The 19932-nt window shown below is 38.4% G+C and overlaps 1 protein-coding gene across 2 annotated transcripts in view; it reads right to left on the bottom strand.

Annotated features, from left to right (window-relative positions):
- LOC127576205 (palmitoyltransferase ZDHHC20-B-like) overlaps positions 1-19932 on the bottom strand; it is a 67249-nt gene that overhangs the window by 30454 nt on the left and 16863 nt on the right. For both annotated transcript variants that reach the window (XM_052026624.1, XM_052026622.1), the window contains exons 4-6: positions 12230-12350; positions 4414-4483; positions 810-842 (exon numbers count right to left, since the gene is read on the bottom strand). In XM_052026624.1, coding sequence (XP_051882584.1) covers positions 810-842; positions 4414-4483; positions 12230-12350 — 224 coding nt within the window. The remainder of the gene's footprint in view (positions 1-809; positions 843-4413; positions 4484-12229; positions 12351-19932) is intronic.

Below are 19932 nucleotides of genomic sequence, written 5' to 3'. Positions count from 1 at the left end.
CATGCCACTGTACATGTATGGAACTGCCTTTTCTAAAATGTAAATTTATTTGTTCACAAGTTTTCTGCTGCTTAGTTCGTACCCCAATTGTCTTTCCAGTCTACCAAATGAAATTATCTTTGAGTGTGGGGAAACTTTCTTGTTAGCCTTTATTAGTATCATCACTGCCAATTGAATGAATAAACTCTGGAGCTGATGTCAGAATGAGAGGTTACAGCCCCATCGCAGGACCTCCCCACTCCACAGTCAGCCATTTTTTTCCCTAGAGGTACCGAGACTCTTCGGGTAAGTTTCTGCACCTTCACAAATCAAAAACAAAGTTGCACTTGACAGTGCCCTATGTAGACTGAACATAATTCTCCATTGCAATTTGTACTTTTTTTATTCACATAAATAGGATCACAATTCTATTTTAGAGAAGTTATCAAGTTATGTTTTCATCATAAAAATGTAAGCTTCACAGTTGACTCAGCAATCCCTGTTCCAAAAGCATCAGTTTATGATTATACCTATAAAAAGTGTGAAACAGTACATTTTACCTTTATTTCCAAGATACCACAAACTATTTTTAGATTTGAAAACACATAGCACTTAACATTGAAATAAAGCTGCAGAGTTAAATAATGCAACAATTATATTGGGATCTTCAGTCCCCAATTAAATTCTATAAATATTTTTTTATCCATTCAAAAAAAATTCTTAGCACCTCATGTGATTTCACCCATTCTGTGAAAGGAGAACATTTCAGTAACTGCATTATTCTGTTACTTTAAGTATAATTAAAATATTTACTGTTTGGCATAACGTACCAAGGACAATGATGATCCATTTTTAATACACACCTATAATAAAACAAAAATAAAAAATTAGGACAAAAATAAAAAAAAACAAACAAGTCATGCTCTTTAATTAAGCAAACTAATAGTTTTGTCCAAGATTCAAGAGACTGCAGATGCTAGAAACTGGAGCAAAAAGCAAACTGCTGGAGGACCTCAGTGGGTCAAGCAGCATTTGTGGAGGCAAAAGGATGGTCAGTGTTTTGGGTTGAGACCCTGCATCAGGACTGAGTTTTGTACAATGATTGAAGTATGTTTTTTTTGACTAAATAGCGAGCAGCGTCTGAATTAGTTTGAGGTGTGACACGGTGATATTTCTATCTCATGGCTTCATTTTCTAGAAATGTTAACAGTTGTTCTATTTTGGCTGTTCACAGTTGCATCACATGCAGATTTTGTGTGAGCTTTCAGTATTTCAATCTTCAAAAAGTTAACATGAGGCAAATTCAGGTAATTTCCTGAAAACCGATCAATTCCTAAGCTTATGATTCAGAGTACAAGCAATCAACAAGCAGTGTGCGTCAATGGCTGATGTTTTCATGTGGCAGTTTAGGATTTAAATGTGATAAATCCAGATACAGTGCAAAATATCTACCTTTCACATGTTATCTTTCTCTTCATCAATACTTCCTTTGTTATACTTTTGAGTACCACAATGGCAAAACAAAGAGAGAGAAAGAGAGAGAGTGTGTGTGTGTGTGTGTGTGTGTGTGTGTGTGTGTGTGTGTGTGTGATCAAGATGGATCAAAGTAATTTATGGGCAATGAACAGTAAAAAAAAGGAAGAGACCAAGTGGAATAAAAACAGTTCCCTTCCTCATCCCTTCCTTTTAAATACTATTGATCTGTAATTTTATCCTGTTTTGATGAACTGTTAACTTGTTTGTTGCTGTCAAGGATATAGATTGCTTGATGTTTCCAGCTTTTCTTTCAGCTTACTAGTATTGGCTGTATGTTTCTTGTAACTGTTGTTCAGTTTGGTGAACATGACCCTTCAGCTGAATCCAGATATGCAAGCTCAGAATTTTACAGTTTGACGGCAGCTATTCTATGCAATTAGCAGGTGAATGACAAGTTATCTGATACATGTAAGATTTGGAGTTCGAAGATGTTCTGTGAATAACAACATTGAGAAAGCACAACAAAGGGCAGCCGACCACTTTCAGTCGAAGTAGCAGGGATACAACTACTGGGCTTTGTGCATAATCACACATAAAAGACACATTATAGGCAAAGTCACAGAAGTGCGAACTTTGCTACAAGAGAACTTAAAGCACTAGGAACCACTTTTTCCCTTAGTAGGGCCATTCTAGGACATTTTCCCTTCAAATAGTGGGTAACTGATAGAGACAAGTTCCACATACCTCCAAGAGCCAATGCTACTTAGTGCCTTCAGACGTGCACATCAGAGGCAGGTATCATGGTAGTCAGGGTTCTCCACATTCATGAAACAGTATTTACTTTATAGCAGAACGACTTTGAAATTATCAAGTCACTGCCAGAATCAATGCTAGTAAACCAGGTAAGGATGGCCCAATTAACCAAAATTGAAACAGTCTGTCATCCTCTGATTAAGGCCTACTCCTGCACTTGAGGTCGACACCATTCACAAAGTGAAACTGTGCAACATTGATGACAATTGTGTATTAACCACCCATGTACATGAGACTGCCACATGCAAGAAGAGCTTCAATGTAACTTCCCAAAAAGCACTGTGCACACATGGAGTTGCAAATACCACTTTGCAATTGGTTTAAGTAAAGTTCTGTCATGTAGCACATAAAAAAGTGTACACGATAAGAAGTTCTAACACATAGGATCCTTACACATATCTTCAAAAGATTTTCAATACATCTGCAGTTAATGATATATCCCCCCTCATTAAATAATTATTCAGAGGCCAATAAAAATGTAAAGATATTCTGAGTCTATATGACAGCATTTTTCTTCATAATTTACCATGCAACAAGGCTCAATTTTAGTTGAGGATATGTGCCTTTGGTATTGAGGAAACAGCAATTATGCAATTACTGTAAATATGTATGCTGTATTTACTGTTCATTTATCTTTTGGACATTGACAGACATTGACACAATAAATACATATTCTTCCAACTTTCCATGTTTAAACAAGCCAGAGTATTTAAACATGGTTTCCCTGTTCTTAGGTCTATTTCTTTTAGATAATAAGTAAAGGTACAACCTGGTTTGTTGGTGCAATGTTTGACTGCAGAAATAAGCTGTGACAATTAGCAAAATACTTCTTTAGTTTATCATTATGTAATAGATGAACACAAATTCAAAAAAAGGGAAATAAGGACTACATTTTAAAACAATAAAAAAACAAACTGAAACATTTTAAAGCTTTCCAAATAGAAACCATGGTGTATTTCACCAAATATTATGATCAAATACATGAATATGTCCATATGAATTTGTAGGGGGAATACTTGGAGAGAAGATATGAATATTTAGATATTATACATCAGGCCTTCTATACAAGATTTTTACTTTAAACATAACCAGCGAATGTAGAACTGTACTTGTCTCAGTCATTAATACATAAGCAATCCCATCATTGGTCTTTTTGTTTTACAAAGATAATCAAGAGCTTACTGCATTAGTTAAATACAGTATACAGTCCATCCATGAAAGTGGATGTATAAATAAGTTAATGTTATCTCCATTGGTTATTCTATTTTTACTCTGTTAAGGCGCACAAAATTGTCAGTAAGCTACTGTGTAGGTCCCATTTATAAAAAATAAAATTAAAAAAGGCAGTGTTCCAGTGCTGATGTGGTTTCTTGATTCTTTAAATATGGAAGAAGTCTACCTGGAGAATAGGAGGTACAGTCAAGTTCCAATTTTAAATCATAATCTCTATTTGCTGCCAATGACTCCTGTTCACTGTGCAGCAATGTAAGTTTGTACCTGCTGACTATACTTGAGACTGTGGATTTAACTGCAGCCAAGGCTAGAGCAGTAGTAAACTTTAAAGAGTGCCTCAACCACAACAGTTAAGTGCAGTCCACAATTTACAATTGAAACATACTTGATCAATGCCTGTTAAATACACGAGTAGCACCTCATTCATATTCAAGAACAGATTTGCATCAAACCTTAAGGTTCAAAGTTTAAAATTCACACCAAATGAGAAGCTCAACAGAGCAAATTCTAGCCACACTGAAAGTAGAATCAAAATACAGTACCACGAATGTTAGACATAATTTTCCTAATCTGTTTATTAAAGTGAATCAATAGAGCTATCTTTACAAAAATCTGTAAGATGAATGGAATTATTTGAAGAGCTATATAAAATTTCAAGATTTCCTCCTCACTTTGTGCATCCCTTTTGTTCAAAATTAAGAATTTATCCTGTGGAAAATAAGAGAAATAAAGATACATTTCAACACTCCACCTATTTCAAAATGTTGGAAACAAATGCAGCACAGCTTGATTAGCATTAGACAGACTGTACAACATGGTCTCAGTGTTTCTGATGACAGGCGACACACTTCCAAATATTTCTTCTCGGAAAACTAAAAACTCTGAACTTCCAAATGGACACAATCAACTTACATGTCACAGGCAGAACAATGATGACATCGGTCAGGTTTAATTACTTGGCAACGATCACAGTACCTGATGGCTGGAAAGAGAGCAAAAGTTGTTTGAATTTGAATAAAATGACTCATCAAGAAATACATGCAATAATTAATTGGTTTCCAGTTATAGCTCATCAACATACTAGATTCTGAACAATCCACATAATGCATCCTTTATACCCAATGCAACATTCTTTTATGATTAAACATTATGCTAAACAATTTATATTGGGCCAGTTCACCCAGGACCCAACCTGCTGCCCAGATTCACTGCCCATGGTCACTTGCTTTCCTAAACGCTTGTTGTGTTCTTCTCACACACATAGCCATTATTTGGCTAATTATATCCTTTATTTTGCATTCCTCACAATACAGCATTGAACGAGACCAATTCAAAATAGCTAAACAAAGCATTCAAAGAACTGAAGCTCAGATGCAGAAGAGATACATATGTCTTTCAAGTCATTGGTTGGCTAATGTTTACAATTCTTTTTCTACATCTAATAGACAATGCACCTTAATCAAAACATCCAATATGATTCCTAAAGTTTTAATGGCATTTTTATTTCTCACACAAAGCATAAAGAAGCCATCTAACAGTAATAAAATTGTGATTAGTTATTTACCATTCTTCCCACCCTAACAGGGTGATCTATTAGAGATTAGGGTCTTGTCAGTCAACATTAGACAGTCAAGTCTGGAGATGCTATGGGGATGAATGAGGATTCCAGCAAAAGCTATATTGGAGTTGGTCAATATTACAGAGAAGGGAATAATCAGACATTGTAATAAATACAATGAGGTTAGAAATTCAAGACTGAACAGGATACAGTGAGTGACAGCATTCTGGTTCAACTACAGAAAACTGTAAAGAGCAATGAAGTTGGTGGCAAGAGCTCAGAATTCATAAAGATGGCCTGTAAAATCTTAATCTAAAATATTTCTGTTTATATAGTATGGGGCAAAACTTACTGAGAGATGGCAGAGGTTTTGCTCTGGATGTTCTGGATTCCCCATTTATGCTGGGGAATCTGTCCACTGAATCTACAAACATTAGACCTGGCGTAGGAACAGCAAGTCCAGTAACAGCTGCCAGGGAGTTGGATTGGTGAAAGGTAATTTACTATTTTTTAAATTTTGTTTGCATAAATGATTTTAATTGCTTAATGTTTAAATGTATATAAATGAATTATTTTCAATCATTTTTAATCATTTGTAAATATTTTAATGTGCACTTGAATGTTCAAATATTCAAAGTCCTTGACAGTTTAGATAACAAAGCTGGGGTGTGGTTCTGATGGTTATTAACATTTTTTTCAAAACACTTCATGGGTTAGGCTGGCTGTGGCCTCCAATGTGACGTATTAAAACATACAGGGTTGTTCTTACTCAGCAAGACAGAGTTAAGGCCATTCTTTTATTATAGAGCCCCTTACTTTAGGGACTAGTAAACATTCATGTCAATTATTAATTGTATCATAAAACCATAAGACATAGGAGCAGAATTAGGCTATTCAGCCCTTTCAGTCTGGTCTGCCATTCGATCATGGTTGATTTATTTTTCCCTCTCAACCCCATTCTCCTGCCTTCTCCCTGTAACCTTTGATGCCCTTATGAATCAAGAACCTATCAACCTCCACTTTAAATATACCCAATGACTTAGCCTCCACAGCCGTCTGTGACAATGACTTCCACAGATTCACTACCCTCTGGCTAAAGAAATTCCTCCTCATCTCTGTTCTAAAGGGATGTCCTTCTATTCTGAGGCTGTGCCCTCTGGTCCTAGACTCTCCCACTACTGGAAACATCCTCTCCACGTCCACTCTACCCAGGCCTTTCAATTTTTGGTAGGTTTCAATGAGATCCACCCTAATCCTTCTAAACTCCAGTGAGTACAGGCCCAGAACTATCTAACACTACTTGCGGGCTGTCCCCAGAACATTCTGTGCAAAAGATGTACTTCACTGTGGGTTTCGATGTAAATGTGACTAATAAAGATATCTTATCTTATCATATGTTAGCCTTTTCATTCCTGGGATCATTCTCGTAAACCACCTCTGGACCCTCTCCAACGCCAGCACATCTTTCCTTAGATATGGGACCCAAAACTGCTCACAATACTCCAAATGTGGTCTGACCAATGCCTTATAAAGCCTCAGCATTACGTCCTTGCTCTCATATTCTAGTCCTCTCGAAATGAATGCTAACATTGCATTTGCCTTCCTTGCTACCGACTCAACCTGCAAGTTAACCTTTAGGGAATCCTGCACTGGGACTCCCAAGTCCCTTTGCACCTCTGATTTCTGAATTTGCTCCGTTTAGAAAATAGTCTACCTCTTTATTCCTTCTACTAAAGTGCATGACCGTACACTTCCCTATGCTGTATTCCATCTGCCACTTCTTTGCCCATTCTCCCAACTTGTGCAAGTCCTTCTGCAGACTTTCTGTTTCCTCAACATTACCTGCCCCTCCACCTATCTTTGTATCATCTGCAAACTTGGCCACAAAGCCATCAATTCCGTCATCCAGATCATTAGCATACATCTTGAAAAGTAGTGGACCCAACACCGACCCTGTGGAACACCACTAGTCACAGGCAGCCAATCAGAAAAGGCCCCCTTTATCCCCACTCTTTGCCTTCTGCCAGTCAGCCAATCTTCTATCCATGCTAGTACCTTACCTGTAGTACCATGGGATCCTATCTTGTTTAGCAGCCTCATGTGTGGCACCTTGTCAAAGGCCTTCTGAAGATCCAAGTAAACAACATCCACTGACTCTCCTTAGTCTATCCTGCCTGTTACTTTCTCAAAGAATTCCAACAGATTTATCAGGCAACATTTCCCCTTAAGGAAACCATGCTGACTTTGGCCTATTTTATCATGAGCTTCCAAGTACCCAGAAACCTCATCCTTAATAATGTACTCTAAAATCTTACCAACCACTGAAGTCAGGCTAACTGGCCTATAATTTCCTGTCTGTTGTCTCTCTCCATTCTTAAAGAGTGGAGTGACATTTGTGATCTTCCAGTCCTCTGGAACCATTCTTGAATCTAGTGATTCTTGAAAGATCACTACTAATACCTCCACAGTCTCTTCAGCTACCTCTTTCAGAACCCTGGGGGTGTAGTCCATCCAGTCCAGGTGACTTAACTACCTTCAGAACTTTCAGTTTCCCAAACACCTTCTCCTTAGTAATAGCGACTACACTCACTTCTACCTCCTGACTATCTCAAATTTCTGGCATGTTGCTAGTGTCTTCCACAATGAAGACTGACACAAAATACTTATTCAGTTCATCTGCCATTTCTTTCTTCCCCATTACTACCTCTCCAGCATCATTTTCCAGCAGTCCATTGTCCAGTCTTCCCTCTCTTTTACTCTTTATGTATCTGAAAAAACTTTTAGTATCCTCTTTTATATTATTAGCTAGCTTACTTTCATATTTGATCTTTTCTCCCCTTATTGCTTTTTTAGTTCCCTTTTGTTGGTTTTTAAAAGCTTCCCAATCCTCTCACAATGGCTGCTCGGCTTTACCCTATCTTCCTTTTATTGGCTGAGTTGTCACACACTTAGTCAATCATACAACTTTAAAAAAACTGCTAGCTCCTCCCCGCTGCTGCAACTGGAGAAAAACAAGCTCCCAACTGAAAAAAACAAAATTTTATCCACCCTTTAAGTTGTCATCTGTTGCCCTCAGCTGCTATGCTTGAGAATATTTGGAATCAATTTAGCCCTAAACTTTAGTTTTGGAATTCTGATACTGTCTCTAAGTTTTGGCCAAAGAAGGCTGAGAGCTTTCCATTTATTTTTCTTATATTCATTTTTCCTATTTTTTTTTTCAGGCAAATTCTTAGTATCTGTGTAGCTCTTTCACAACATCCACCTCCATGGACTATTCTTTGCTTAGCTTAACTAATCAAAGGAAGATAAAGATTTAAACAGGATAATATTGTTACCCATCCCAAACAATGTAAAGAAATTGAGGAATGAAGTTGCAGTGTGATCCCAACAACAGATAATATTATTTGTAAATTGCTCAGCTGTTAATATTGTGGCAGGAATGGAAATCTGAACAAATTTAAGTACAAGTTTCAGGAAATTTGGGGAGACTACCCATTCATGAATTTCAGAGGCAGAGGGAAAGTTGGAGAGAGACATATCATTAACAATGACGAGAATAGTAGTAAATTGCAAGAGAGCAAAGACAGGGTGACAGAATGGCAGAGGGGTGGCAAATTAAATTTAATCCAGAGGGATATTAAGTAATACTTAGGCAGAAAGAAAAAAGGTGCAATAACACAGAAAAACAAACAGGCATGACATGTTGAGAGAATGGTTAATAAAGCAAATTGAGTTCTGGGCTTCATAAATAGATGCACAGGTTTCAAAAGCAGCAAGGTTATAATGGAACTTTATTAATCATTGGTTGGGCCACAGATGTAAGTATTGTATTCAATTCTAGTCATGACATTTACAAGAGAATGCAGAAAAAATGTACCGAAAGGTCCTTTAGAGGATGACACTGGCGAATTAATAATTGGAAATATGCAAACAGTAGGGACTTTGAACAATTAACTTCCAACTTTATTCGGGGTAGAAGATACTAAAAGTTTACCAATTAGTAGTAAATGCAGGAGCAAAAGAGAGAGAATAACTTAAAACAATCATAACAAATCGAGCAAAGGTAGAAGGGAAACTAGCGGGCAAAAGGCTGACAAGTTCCTTGGACCAGGAAGCTGTATCCTAGGCTGTTAGCAGAAATGGCTGCAGAGACAATGGATGGATTGGTTGTGATCTTTCAAAACTATACAGATTCTGGAATGAACCCAGCAGATTGAAAACCATGAACGTCACACTCCTATTCAAGAAAGGAAGGAGAAAGAAAGCAGGACACTGTAAGCCAGCTAGCCTGGCATCTGTCGTAATCAGAGTGCATATGCTCTAATATATGGGAAATGATGTTTGATAAACTTATTGGAGCTTGTTGAGAATTTAATGAGCAGGATAGATAGAAGGGGACCAGCAAACGTACATTTGGATTTCCAGAATGCATTCAACAAAATGCCACAAGGTGAGAGTTTTTGGCATTGAACTATTATAATAGCATTGTTAGATAATTGGCTAACAAAAAGCAGTCAGGATAGATGGATCACCATCTTGGCAACTAGGGTGTCATTAGGACAACAATTTTTTTTACAACCCATATTAAATTTTATGAGACTATTAGATAATGGTTTTCAGAGATCATGTGTCCTCAAACAAGAAATAGACATTAGTAGTATGCAAACAATTAAGGGGGCAAATGGGATGTTGGCCTTTATTGCAAGGAGGAATGCAGTATAAAATTTTGGAAAAGTACAGGGTTTCTGTGAGACTACACTTGGTGTAATGCAATAATAAAAACAGAAAATGTTGAAACTACTTGGCAAGTCAGGCAGCTTCTGTCAGGAGAGAATCAAATTAATATTCCTTAAGTGTATGCACCTTTCTGCATCATGACTAAGAAATTGTCAGGACCCACAGATGTTTCTGTGTCCTCAGTTTCATAATGTCACGTGAATTATAAAGACATCCATAAAGTACGAACATCATGATCATTGATGTGGCACTGCTGTCTAAGATGAACATACACCTGGCTCATCTCTGGCACAAACATTCTGGAATCCACCATGGAGTCATCGACTCCTTTTGTTAATTAACTGGTTGTCCATGTTATTCTGGACTGGATATAGTTTTGCTCCTAGTCTGCTACTTTTGGTGTTTATCACGTAGATTTCCTTGTGAAATAGCTTTAGTCAGTTCATGGCTCATTTCAAGGTGTCTCACTTTTCTGATTGCCTGGCACATCCTATTATATATTTTCTCTTTAATCCAATGGTGGCACCTCAGCTTGATAGTGATTTAGAAGTGAAGAACCTTCGCCATCATAAAATCATAGAATGGCATTATATCTTGTACCTATGAAATGCAGGAGCTGTCCTTGGTTTGTAGGAGTGAAATGGCATGGAAACAGGCCATTCTGCCCACCATGTCCAACCAGTGGTCACCATCCATACTATTCCCATCCTTCAACACTTGGCCTGTAGCCTTCTACACATAGGCAATTCAAGTACTTGCCTGGACACAGTAAATACTGACAGTGAATCTGCTTCCACCATTCTCTCAGGCAGTCTATTCCAGGCAGTCACCACTCTCTGGGTAAAGTGTAAAGTGTAAAGTATTATGTACACCCTAGATAACATAGAACAGTCCAGCACAGGAACAGGCTCTTCAGCCCACAATGTTGTGCCAAACTAATTAAACTAGTAATTAAATACCTAATTAAACTAATCCCTTCTGCGTACATGATGTCCATCTCTCTCTCTGTTCTCTGGAGATTCATGTGCCTAAGAGCCTCTTAAATGTCTCTATTGTATTTGTCTCCACTACCACCCCTGGCAGCATTCCAGGCACCCATCACTCCCTGTGTATAAAAACTTGCCTTGCATATCTCCTTTGAACTTTCCCCCTTTCTCCTTAAATGCATGCCCTCTAGTACTAGACATTCTCACCCTAGAAAAAGATACCAGTTTTCTACCCTATCTATGCCTCTCATAATCTTATAAATTTCTATCAGGTCTCCCCTCAGCTTCCACTGCTCCAGAAAAAACAAGCCAAGTTTGCCCAACATCTCCCTATGGCACATGCCCTCTAATTTAGGCAGCATCCTGGTAAACCTTTTCTGTACCCTCTCCACTATAATGCCACCGATCTTCGTATTGTCTGTGAACTTACTAACCCACTCATCCAAGTCATTTATATATTTATCACAAACAGCAGAAATCCCTGTACAGATCCCTACGGAACATCACTAGTTACGCACCTCCAGCCAAAATAATTCCCATAGACCGCTACCCTCTGTCTTCTATTGGCAAGCCAATTCTGAATCCAAATGGCCAAGTCACCGTGGATTCCATGCATCTGAGCCTACCATGAGGGACCTCGTTAAACGACTTACTAAAATCCATGTAGAAAACATCCACTGCTCTACCTTCATCAATCACCTTCATCACCTCCTTGAAACACTCAGTCAAGTTACTAAGACATGACTTGCCCCACACAAAGCCATGCTGACTGTCCCTAATTAGGCCATGGTTTTCCAAATGCTCATAAATTCTATCCCTAAGAATCCTCTCCAATAGCTTCCCTACGACTGACGTGAGACTCACCAGTCCATAGTTTTCAGGATTCTCCCCATTTCCCTCCTTGAACAATGGAACAACATTAGCTACTCACCAGTGCTCCAAGACCTCGCCTGTGGCTATAGAGGGTACAAAGATCTTGGTCAAGGTCCCAGCAATCTCATCTCTTGCCTCTCTCAATAACCTGGGGTACATCCCATCAGACCCTGAGGACTTATTCACCTTAACTTACTGCAAGAGATCCAACGTTACCTCTTCCTTTGTCTCAAAAAAACATATTAGCACGCTCCACACTGATCTCACTGCAGGAGTGAGATAGATTGGCTGGTTGAATGGTGTCACAACAAAAGCTTTGCATTCAACATCAGCAAGACCAAGGATCAGTGGTTGATTGGGTTGGGGTGGTTTAAAAGAAAAATGTTTTTTGAGCTTCAGTGCATTAGTAACTTTTCAAAAAAAATTGTACTACAAGCTGTCAATATCTGAGCAAAGAGGTATGTGAAAATAATGCAATGCCTGATTTTAGAATGAATTTTTCCAACAATGACTACCTTAAATCTCTTTTGTTACTCATTCAATTAAACTCTTACATAATTGAAGTTCAGATTACCTCCATTTGCAGTTCTGGTGTAAACAGGCAAGTCTTTGGCAGCTTTTTTTAGAATTTCTTGCTGTGTTTCTGGTCTCTCTTCCCGATCATACTGTTCCTTATCAGATTTTATCAAGCTGAACTGCAAAAGGAAAATAGAAATCGATTATATTCAATTCTGATTTTCACCACAATCATTTTAGGTGTGGGATAGAAGCAATTCCAGTAATTTCACCATGTTTCCAATGTTGAAATGTAGTACGATGAATCATTCAGTTACAAAACGAGTTACGTTCACTCATTAAAGCAACAATCCATTTCAGAACATTATTGCTGGAGATACCTTTTCCTCCAATGACCTTGCTATCATTGATCCAGATTTACTTGTTAAAGTATTATTTATGTTGACAATATGATGCTATTTCCTTCAGTTGCCAGCATTCACTTTCTTGGACTTTGACTCAACCACCATCCCAGATATGATCTCAAAATTAATTCAGGCATACTGCTCAACTCTATTGTTCCCAAGAATATTTTATTTCATCTCTGTCACCCAATTATTTTTATCCTTTGTTTTCCTCTACTTCACTATTGATGGCTACTCTTTCAATGATTACCATGTTCCTTTACATATCTTCCATCAATCTGATATTTTACCTCTTCAAGTTTTCTTAAGCTTCCTTCTCTTAATCCTTATTTTTGTCAATCTTCAACTTTTCCCTTTATTCTATCAATCTGGCTTGGCTTCAAGCATTTTACCTCCAGCCCAAAAAGCACCAGAAGACATGACTCTGTACGTGAGGAGCAACAAAAGTGTTATAATACAAGTCACAGAATGGTAATGAGTGGGGGGGGGGGGGCTGCAAAACAAATTTCAATTCATCAGCAGCAGGAGATAATCCTGGTCTGTTGATATCTGTAAATTCCTTCAACAAAATGCAACAAACGTCACAAAATACTGTTAATGAACAAGGGAGACTATGTCTACTGTGACCATTACCTGATGTAAGAAGAAGCATTAAGTAAACCTTTATGTTAATTGAATTTATTTTTGTGCTCAGGGCATGGGTAATACTGGAAGGTTTCATTTAATGCCAATCCCCAGCTATTCTAAAACAATAGTGATGGTTCTTTGTTATCACTCCAGTAATGGTTATAGTTGAGTTACAACTGGTTACCTTAGTGTGCACAATGCATCAATCAAATACTGTGGGACTGGATGGGGATTAACAGGTTTCCTACCCTGAAACATAGAATCTTTGAGATCCCCTTTCATTATTCTAAACTATTAAACCCAATTTCACCTCATGATTATTCCTGCCAATCAGGGAATCAGTCTGCACTCCCTCCATAGCAAGAACATCTTTCCTCAGATAAGGAAACCAAAATTGCACACAATACTTGACAGTGTTGTCTCTCTCATATATAATTGCAGCAATACATTCTTGCTCCTATACTCAAATTCTCTTGTTATAAAGGCCTTTACATTTAATTACATTGCCTTTTCTGAAAACTCTGACACGAACAAAAGAATCACCAGCAACTAGTAATTTAACTGAACCAGCTTTACGAGTACTGTCTATAACAGATCAGAAACCATAAACTTGCAGCGAGTGACTCATTTCTTGACACTGCAAAGACTTCTACTAGGCACAAGTTAGGAATGTAGTAGAATGCTCTCCACTTGCCTAGATGAGTACATCTTCAACAAAACCAAAGAGGCTCAACATCATCCAGAACAAAGTGGCAGGCTTCACTGGAACCCCATTCGCCAACATATACATTCATTCCTTCTGTTATTGATACACATTGGCTCCAGTATGTACCATCTACAAAATCCATTAATGTTTTTCAACAAAGCTACTCAGACAGCACCTGTAAAACCTGTGACTTCTGCTACCGAGGAGGCCAAGGCCAGCAAGTGCATGCAAATACCTCCACTTGCAAGTTCCCCTCCAAGTCACAAACCACCCTACCATGGAAATATGTTCATTTTTCATCATAACTGTGTCTAAAACTCCAAACTCCCTGTGCAAAAACACTGTAGGAGTACCTTCATTAGAAGGACTGCAGTGGTCAAGTGGGAGCTTGCCACAACCTGCTTAAAGGCAATTGGAAACGGTCAATGAATGTGACCTTGCCACTGATGCCCACATCCCATAAACTAATTTGTAGAGGAATTTGCAAGTGGGGACATTAACCTACAAATTTTGCCCTTGTCCTTTAGGGTCTCACATTATTTGGTAGAAGTTGTGTGTTTGAAAGAGATGTGGTGTCAGAGTTCTTGGCAAATAGCTGCAATACTTCCAGGTGGTATATACTGCACCTTTCATGCCCTGGTGGTGGTGGTGGGGGATGAATTTTAATATGGTGGATGCTGTAGCAACTAAACAGTGCGTTCTACATAATGTTGAGTTTCAAGTGTTATTACAGTTGTTGTCAACCAGGTGGTTATTCTATCTCACACCTGACTTGGGACCTGTGGATAACAGAAAGACTTTGGGAAGTCAGGTGGCAAGTTACTCATTAAGAATATTCAGCTGTTGATTTGTTCCTGTGGTATGTGTGGTTGGCCCAGTGCAAATTTTGACATAAGTACCAAGCAAAAGGATATTAATAGCAGGAGATCTGGTTCTTGTGTTGGAGGTAGTCACTGCCCAGAATTTGTGTAGCACACACATTACTTGCCATTCATCAGGCCTCAGCTAAATGTTGTCTAGGTCCTAAAGCATGTGAGCACAGACTAATTCATTATCTGAGAAGCTGAGAGTAGAACTGTTACACTGCAAATAGCACCCATTCCCACTTCTGATCTTATGTTTAAGGGAAAGTCATTGATGTGGCAGGTAAGATAGTGGAGAAGATTTCAGCAAGCCGTTAAGATTTCCTCACTTGCCATGATGGCCTGCTTGAAATTCTTGTTGAGTAGCCCTTTTGACATTATTACAAACTTGACAGCAACAGCATCAGGTTGACCTACAGGTTGATACCCTCTGCATGATCAGCTGCAGCAATACCTCCCAGTTTCAGCAGCTTGATTATGTGAAATCCAGGGAATCCACAGACTCCAACCATCACAGCTTCCTTGCTTCTGCACTCTACGCCTCTCTTTATATTGCTCAGGATTTTGTATGCTTTTTTAAAAAAAAATCACTTTCTCAACCAAGTCTGCCACTTTCAATGTGCTATATATTTGTATACTTCCAGATTTCTCTGTTCTTGTACTCGTTGCAGTCTGGCATCCTTCAGACTTTGGTGGGATTTTCTGAACTATTGGATTTTACTCCTATTAATACCCCAATCCACTTTTAATTCATTTTTAAAGTTTCAGAGCAGCATACTAATTTGTTTTTAATGAACCAGGTGAGTTTAAAGAGAGCACAGGAAACTGCACCCCACTGTGTTTAAAAGGAGCATTGGAACAGAGCCCTGCTAAGTTTAAAAGGAGTGTGGAAAGGTGTCCCTGTTAAGGGCAATCATCATGTGGTGAGTCAGATGTTGAATGATCAGAATTTCCAAACACTCAGGTAGTGGATTATCAGAGTTTTACTACCTTCTTCATAGTTCACCACACCTCCAAATTCTGTAATATCTTCAAATTTGGAAATTAGGCCCTATCCACCCAACTGCAAAATCATTAATAGGCACTAAAAGCAGTGATTGCAGTTGACCCGGAGTTCCATTATATACTTACCTCTGGTTTGAGAAATCATTTTTCACTATCATTGCTTCTTGTTAATTACACTATCTCCTATCCCTCTACTACAGTCATTTTCATGCCATGTTCTTCAATCTTGATGATAGGCCTATTATGCTGGTAAGTTAATAGGCTGCCATAAATTACACTTATAGTGGAGGGAATGAATAAATGATCATAGGGGAGTTGATAGCTATGTGAGAGAGAACAAGTTGCAGGGCTACAGGGAAATGACATCCATCTCCTGAGATGCTCTCTCTGGCCCTACACTCATCTCTGGAGCATCTGGACAGTAAAGGCAACTACATTAGACTATTATTTATTGACTACAGCTTCACTTCGATATTATAATTCCAAGCAAACTAATCTCCAACTTCCTAGACCTGGGACTCAACACCTCACTTTGCAACTGGATCCTTGATTTCCTGACCAACAGACCGCAATTAGTAAAGCAGAGGCAGCAACACCTCCACCACGATTATCCATGACACTGCGTCCTCAGCCTCCTATTCTACTCCCTATACACTCATGACTGCGTGGACAGAGTCTTCTCTAACTCCATCTACAAGTTTGCAGATGATACCACTGTAGTGGGCCGCATCTTCTTCCTTGATAAATAATGATGTGAAGTACTCATTTAGTACTTCAGCCATGTTTTCTGCTTCCATGAAGCGTTCTTGTTTGGTATCTGATTGACTCCATCTCTCCTTGTATGCATCTTTTCCTGTGCACATGCCCACAGAAGAGTTTTGGGTTCCTTCTTTGTTTGCTGCTACTCTTTTCTCATGCTATCTTTGCCTCTCTCATTTCCTTTAAAATTCTGCTCTGAACTTTCTGTAATTAATCTGGTTCTCTCACAACTTTCATATGCTCAGAACAGGGATTTTGATCCCAATGTGGCTGATGACTGGCCAAAATTGGCTAGGTGCAAAATCAAAGAGCATGTTTCCAGAAAATGACGAGCGAGGGGTACAACTGATTGGCAAGGTCTTGATTACAAACCTTCCTCACCATACAGACCTTAAGGTACAAAAGGTATTTTGTATTTACCATGAGCTGAGTGCTCTTAGCTAGTATCAAATGTGTCAGGGCTTCCCAGTTTTCATTACTGGGTCTAGTTCACATGATGGATGTTGAAGTTTCTGACACACATAGTCCAGATGTTCAGGGAAGTGTACAGCTAGATGGAGCATTTTTTGTTGGGAGTGTAACAATTGAAAATTCACCAAACCTTATATAACATCCTAACAATATTGTCGTCGAGGTAGCTGTTTTTTCACACTTGGCATTATAAACGTTAACAACAAATGTGCAGCATTTAGCGTAGCGTGGCTGCCTTATTCTTTGCTGGAAACATGGTTATCTGAAGCCCGAGGACATGGATGAAATCCATCCTCAGTGTCTTCCCCTGATATTCATCTTTCAGTTGGGAGAACATCTGAGCACAATTTTTTGAATGATGGAGCTCAACCAGTTTTATTTTGGGTGGCTGTTTTGTGCTCAGTCACAGTTGTGATGACACCAATTGCATATTTCTAAGCAGCAGAAAGGAACATAAACCATTTGGCATCTTCTATCCCTCCACATAAATGAGAATGAAGATGTCCGCAAAACCTCCTCCTCTAGTGGATAGCTATCTGAATATCCACCACCATTCTTGACTGGATATGGCAGGATGGAAAGCTTTGACCTCATCCATTGGAATAGGGTATGCACATAATCCTTCATTATAGTTTCAATATATTGGCATCTCATACCTGTTGCTGCTCCTAATAACTTCTATGCTCTTCATTGAAGCAGATTCATTTTCTTATCTTGTTTTAATAGTGGAATGAAACTTAGGCTAGGCATTAGGTTACATTTCCTCGTAGGATATAATGTTCCCATCACCAGCTGCCATTACTTTAATCATGGCACCTATCAGTACTAGAATAGTATTTTCATACTATTAAGATGTTACAGCTTACCAGACTATTCATAATTTCTTTTTCATTATTTACAAAAAACTCTTTGGGTCAAATTTTATTTTCTTACTGAAATCATTGAAATACAAAATATGGATAGAGCACAAGGAACATACAAGAGTGATTTTCAAAAACATGACTAACTGTAAAAGAGTGAAAATATGCGAGGAAACAAAAAAAACACTTCAACTTTTCTGTAATTCAATGCTCAAATTTACATTCAATCTTTGGTAAAGATATAATGGTGATACTGACAATTTGGTATTAGAGCAGTAGTAAAACTTTGGCTACTCAACACAGTGCTCCAGTTAGAGCACAGATTCCAATTCAACCTTCCCAATTTTAACCAAGCTATCAGGAAATGAATTCAGTGAAGAACAGATGGATCCTCACAAGAATGGGAACAGGGGAATGAAAGAACAGCTCTTATGAGTCACTGTGAGCCAGTTTCATGCACATACAGGCAGATGGTTAAAGACAGCCAGAAACCTGGAAACAGGCTCCCTTCCCATCTGCTCCACCAACTGAAAACAGTAAAAATAAAAACACATCAATGGGCATAAAAAAGTTAAATGTTAAACAAAATTTATACATTACATGGAATTCTAAAATTTAAGATATCTTTGTTTAAAGCTTGTCACTTATCTCATCCAAAAAGCAGTAACAGGAAACTAATAGCAAACGGAACTAGGAGTAGGTCATTTGGGCCTTTGATCCATGCCCATCAAGACATGACTGATCTTCTCCCTCAGTGACATTTTCCTGCATTATTCCCATATCTCTGGCTTCCCTTAATATGCATAAATTTTTAAATTTCCATTCTGAATGAACTCAATGACTGGGTTTCCACAGCACCATGAGATAAAGAATTCAAAAGACTTATCAGCTTCTGCATGAAGAAATTTCTCCTCATTTCAATCCTAAATGGCCTATCCCTGATTCTGGGCTAGACTCTCAGCCAGCTGATGACCTGTTAGAATTTTTCTATAGCTCAATAAGATCTCTTCTCATTCTTCTAAATTCTGGAGAATACATGCTCACTCTCTCTTCATATGGCAAGCCCACCATCCCAGGAACTAGTCTGATGAATTTTTCCTGCACTCCCTCTATGGCAAATAAATTCTTTTTTTTAGGCAGGTGAACCAAAATTGTACCCAATACTTCAAGTGCAGTGACACTGTAGCCCTATATAACTGCAGTAAGGTATCTTTACTCCTATACTCAAATTCTCTCCTAATGAAGGTCAACATATCATTGTCTAACTCCTTGCTGCAACTGCATATTGACTTTCAGTGATTTGCATACAAGTACACCTAGGTCACTTTGAACATCAACAGTACTCAATCTCACACCATTTAAAAAATAATTCTGTTTTGTGCACCAAAATGAAAAACTTCTTCTTTCACATTTTCTTGCCCACTCACTCAGCTTGTCTCTATCATATTGATGCTTCTTTACAAACTCACACTACACACAATCTCACCTAGTTTTATATCACCAACAAACCTGGAAATAAGATCTTTGGGCCCATCAGCCAAATTGTTGATAAAGATTTCAAGTAGCTGGGACCAAAGCAGTGACCTCTGTGGTATACATCAGTCATAGCCTGCTAACCTGAGAAAGATAACTTATTCCCACATTTAGAGTCATAGACACAGAAATAGGTTATTTGGCCCAAATTGTCCATGCTGACCAAGGTGCCTACCTGACCTGGTCCCATTTGCATGCATTTGGCCTATATCGCTCTAAGCTTTTCCTATCCATGCACCTGGCCAAATGCCTTTTAAACATTATAATTGTACCCATCTCTACCACTTCCTCTGGCAGCTTTGGCTTTGTCCAATTCTCAATCCGTGCAAATAAATTGCCCTAATTCTCTGTGCTCTAACCTTATCAAAGGCCTTCTGAAAAATCAAATGCATCACACCCACTGGTGCCCCCCTTTATCCTAGTCACATCCTCAAAGAACTCCAGTAGATTAGTCAAACCTTATTTTCCCTTTAAAAAACCATACCGACTCTGTTCAATCCTATTATTCTTTTCAAGATATTTGGTTATCATAT

Source organism: Pristis pectinata, chromosome 11 (genome assembly GCF_009764475.1).
Source record: "Pristis pectinata isolate sPriPec2 chromosome 11, sPriPec2.1.pri, whole genome shotgun sequence".
In the NCBI taxonomy this organism is placed as follows: Eukaryota; Metazoa; Chordata; class Chondrichthyes; order Rhinopristiformes; family Pristidae; genus Pristis; species Pristis pectinata.
The sequence above is the reverse complement of the archived record's forward strand: the minus strand, read 5'-3'. Positions and strand labels throughout refer to the sequence as shown.